Here is a 3765-nt window from a genome sequence, read left to right on the forward strand (position 1 = left end):
AAATTAATGAACTGCACACCTACCTTATCTATTTTTTTCTTACGAAAAAGAGCAAGTGTACTAACGAAGAAATGACCCAGCGAGCTTCAGACTTGGCATATATGCCCACTTGTTGTTAGCGTCGTCCGCCGTCACATGGTCTTGAACATGGTTGATGGATTGGAACCATCAATCAGGGAATCAGAATCACTCGTGTATAGTATTGTTGGTTGGTCAAATGCAGCTTGTACCAGCATGTCTCTTTAGTTCACCGCATTACAGGGACTCCACAAATACTCCCTAAATCTACATTTCCTCCCGGAGACCTATTCTGGACCTGCGCTACTAGCTGCTACTGCTGGGAGGTACGTATGCACCATCACTTGTGAATTGTGATCGAGTTATGTAGGAGTACTTATGTTTATGTATGGCTTCCCTAAGTACGAATATGGAAGGTTTGGATATTTATTTACATCCTGCAGTATATTGGATATATAGTTACTCTCCAAACATAACACCCTTTCGGAGAAACAAAACAGAGAAGATATGAGAACATATATATAGCTCATGCGTATTTTGGAAAGGCTGCTCAAACCGTGATCTGAAATCGAAATTCAGGTTTCAGAGAACAACATAATGGCCTAGTATATTGGTGCCTTTTTTGGAATATTTTTTATTATGTTTATAGGTTTATAAGTACGCCTAAAGCTTAATTAGTTGAATCTTTCACCTTTTCTGAAAAACAAAACCTTGAACATTCATTTCAGACAGTGCAAAGCAGTAGCAATGGCAGGAGGGCTATTGGACCTCTGGAATCAGTTGTCTGTGCAAATCCTGGTGCTCCTCAGCCTCGGGCTCCAGTTCGTCCTCTTCCTCTTCGCTGGCATCCGTCGGCATGAAGCCCCCGCCATCATCAGGTTCCTCCTCTGGCAAGCATACCTCACGGCCGACTACACTGCCATATATGCCCTCGGCCACATGTGGCTCAGCAGCGCGGCACGTGGCCACCAGCTCGTCGCGTTCTGGGCGCCATTCCTGCTGCTGCACCTCGGCGGCCCGGACAGTATCACGGCCTATGCTCTCCAGGACAACCAGCTCTGGCTTCGGCACCTCCATACCCAAGTTGTGCAGGTTCTCGGAGCAGCCTATGTCCTCTACAAGAACATCACCGACGGTGGAAACTTGCTCCCGCTAGCCGCATGGTTGATGTTCGCCGTCGGTGTTGTCAAGTATGGAGAGAGAACATGGGCACTCAGGTGCGGCAACCTGGAGACTATCCGCAGCTCTGTCAGGAAGCAACCACCCGCCATGCATAACCATTTTCATCTTCAGGATAAGAGGTTGGCTGAACCATCAGACAAGACTGGACGTTTGGACGAGGAATCTCATGTGCGAAGAGCACACTCGCTGTTTCACATCTGCAAGCGTGCCATGGTTAATTCTTCAGTGATCGAAAAGGCAGACGGCCAGAAAATCACGCAAAAAATGCTGGCTGGTGGCGTCGAGCAATGGACGTTGATGGAGATGGAGCTCTCCCTCATGTATGACATCCTGTACACCAAAGCTGCTGTGATCCACACCTGGCCCGGCTACTGCAGCCGTGTCATCTCACCGCTCGCCATTGTGGCCGCACTGCTGCTGTTCCAGTTCAGTGGAGAGGACCCTGGCCACCGGAAAGTAGATGTTGCCATCACTTACATCTTGTTCGCTGGCGCCTTGTTCATGGAGACGACATCCCTGCTGAATGCGCTAGTGTCCTCATGGACATTTGCTTTCCTGAGTACCACGACATGTCGTTGGCTCCGATTCGAAGCTCTGTGTAATGAAAGATGGGATCGGCTGCGCGGCGCCGTCCTAGCACTTCACCGTCTAGTCACCGGTGGAGATCCCAGGTACAAGTCAAGGAGGTGGTCGGGCAACATGGGGCAGTACAACATGCTGCACTTGTGCACTCGCCCTGACTCACTGACCAGACCTCTGGTTGGCAGGTTGGCCAGCGTGGTTGGGCTCAGGGAATTATGGAACAGGAAGCATTACTCAGGGACCATTAAGATGCCGACCCGTGTCAAGGTGTGCATCTCTAAACATATGGGTCTTGTATACGAGGAGGGGAGGCTGAACGCCCTAGGAATGCTCAGGAAAAAGTGGGGTGAGGAACCACTGCTTAGCAAGGGTTTGTACCAGGGCGTCCTCAAGAACTCCCTGGGCATTGAGTTCCAAGAAGGCATCATCATCTGGCACATCGGCACCGATCTTTTCCTTGCCATGAGCGAGAGGGCCAAGGCCGAGGACGTGCTGCCTCATGTGAAGGCCATCAAGGTGTTGTCCAACTACATGATGTTCCTCCTGGTGGAACGCCCCTACATGCTACCAGGCAACGCACAGAACAGGTTATACCAGCTAACCTGCAAAAACCTGGAGGACCAGGTGCAACGGACTCATAGCGGTCGTAGCAAGAGTATCTTTGGTATGCTCAAGAGTCTGTTTCGCCTGCGCGATGGCCCTGGATCTACTTCCAGGGCCACCGACAGTGAAGAGCTTGCTAAAACCCTATACCAGAAGTATGGAAGTCAAAAGTTCAGCCATGATGCTCCCCGTCTCGCGTATGCGGCTCGGCTTGCTAGGAAACTGGTAATAATGGAGAAAGATGGCACAGCTGACTCCTTGCAGGTTGTTCTTGACGTTTGGGCGGATATCATGGTCTACGCAAGCAACAAATGCAGCAGGGAGTCCCATGCCAAGAAGCTCAACAGTGGCGGTGAGTTGACAACCATCCTCTGGCTTATGGCTGAACACATCTACAACGTTATGTCGAGAAGGATCTCTACAAAGATTTTCTCAATAGAACTAACGATGACGATGATGGTGACAACGTATAGTGCCATTTTGTTATATTTTCCAGGCCATGTAAATAGGGTGGTGTTTCACTTCTTGATCGAATAAAGAGCCCAGCTACTTTCTTTTATAGTAACTACTCCTTGTGTTCTAAGATATTTGAAGTTTTAGGTCTGTTATCAAAAAATATGTTAACATGCTCAACATCATATATATATAGCGCAGTATGAAAATATATTTTATGATGAATCTAATGAAACTAACTTGCTGTTATAGATGTTGGTATATTCATATATTCATCATGCACAGATATGTATTTTGTCTTCTTTGACATGCGTGTGTGTTTTTTAAACAGTGCGCATTCTAACGATGCTAAAGCCTATCTGAACTCGTTTTACTTATATCTCCTTGATGTGATATTATTAATTGAAAAAGCACCATTGATTTCGCAATCAGACGCCTGATTCCATATTTAATCCGATCACTTTACACCTTAATTGAATTGGCAAGTAGAGTAGGCACATGTATTTAGCTACCTAATCACCTGATTGCAAGTTTGGATTTGTAAGCTACCAAAGCATGAGCTGGTCCGCAAAATGCAGGGTATTACAGTAACATGCACGCTAAGGCATTGGCCAGATGCGTGATTCCTCCCCATCTCCGTGCGTACTTAAATTATGATACAACGAAGTAGTAGATGAGAAAGAAGCACATGCGATATATGATAATGATAACTTCATTTCACACCATGTGGCAAGTATAAAAATAACTTTATTTCACTGGTACAGGTGGACCCGGCCCATATTATCTTACTGTTGGAACATTGTAAGCATATTATTTCAAGTATAAAGAAAAGAGGAGACATGCCTCACCAGTAGAGTTGTACAACTCTGGCTCTTTGAACTGTGTTGTTGAGCAAATATCGTGATCTACATCGATTTCAAGGAGGAA

General features: G+C 46.7%; 1 protein-coding gene across 1 annotated transcript; it reads left to right on the forward strand.

Moving 5' to 3' along the window:
• The first annotated feature begins 290 nt into the window (after positions 1-290).
• Positions 291-3032, forward strand: LOC125531493 (uncharacterized). Its single transcript, XM_087540310.1, has 2 exons — positions 291-344; positions 747-3032. Exon 2 carries the CDS (start codon positions 766-768, stop codon positions 2920-2922), a length of 2157 nt encoding a protein of 718 aa, XP_087396436.1. The 5' UTR covers positions 291-344; positions 747-765; the 3' UTR covers positions 2923-3032.
• Positions 3033-3765: the final 733 nt, after the last annotated feature.

The sequence above is a fragment of the Triticum urartu genome, chromosome 2A (genome assembly GCF_056163025.1).
Source record: "Triticum urartu cultivar PI428250 chromosome 2A, HENAU_Tu73, whole genome shotgun sequence".
Classification (NCBI taxonomy): domain Eukaryota; kingdom Viridiplantae; phylum Streptophyta; class Magnoliopsida; order Poales; family Poaceae; genus Triticum; species Triticum urartu.

Bases quoted from the DNA above. Each gene is read 5' to 3' on its own strand.
- LOC125531493 (XM_087540310.1), top strand. From the start codon at position 766: ATGGCAGGAGGGCTATTGGACCTCTGGAATCAGTTGTCTGTGCAAATC.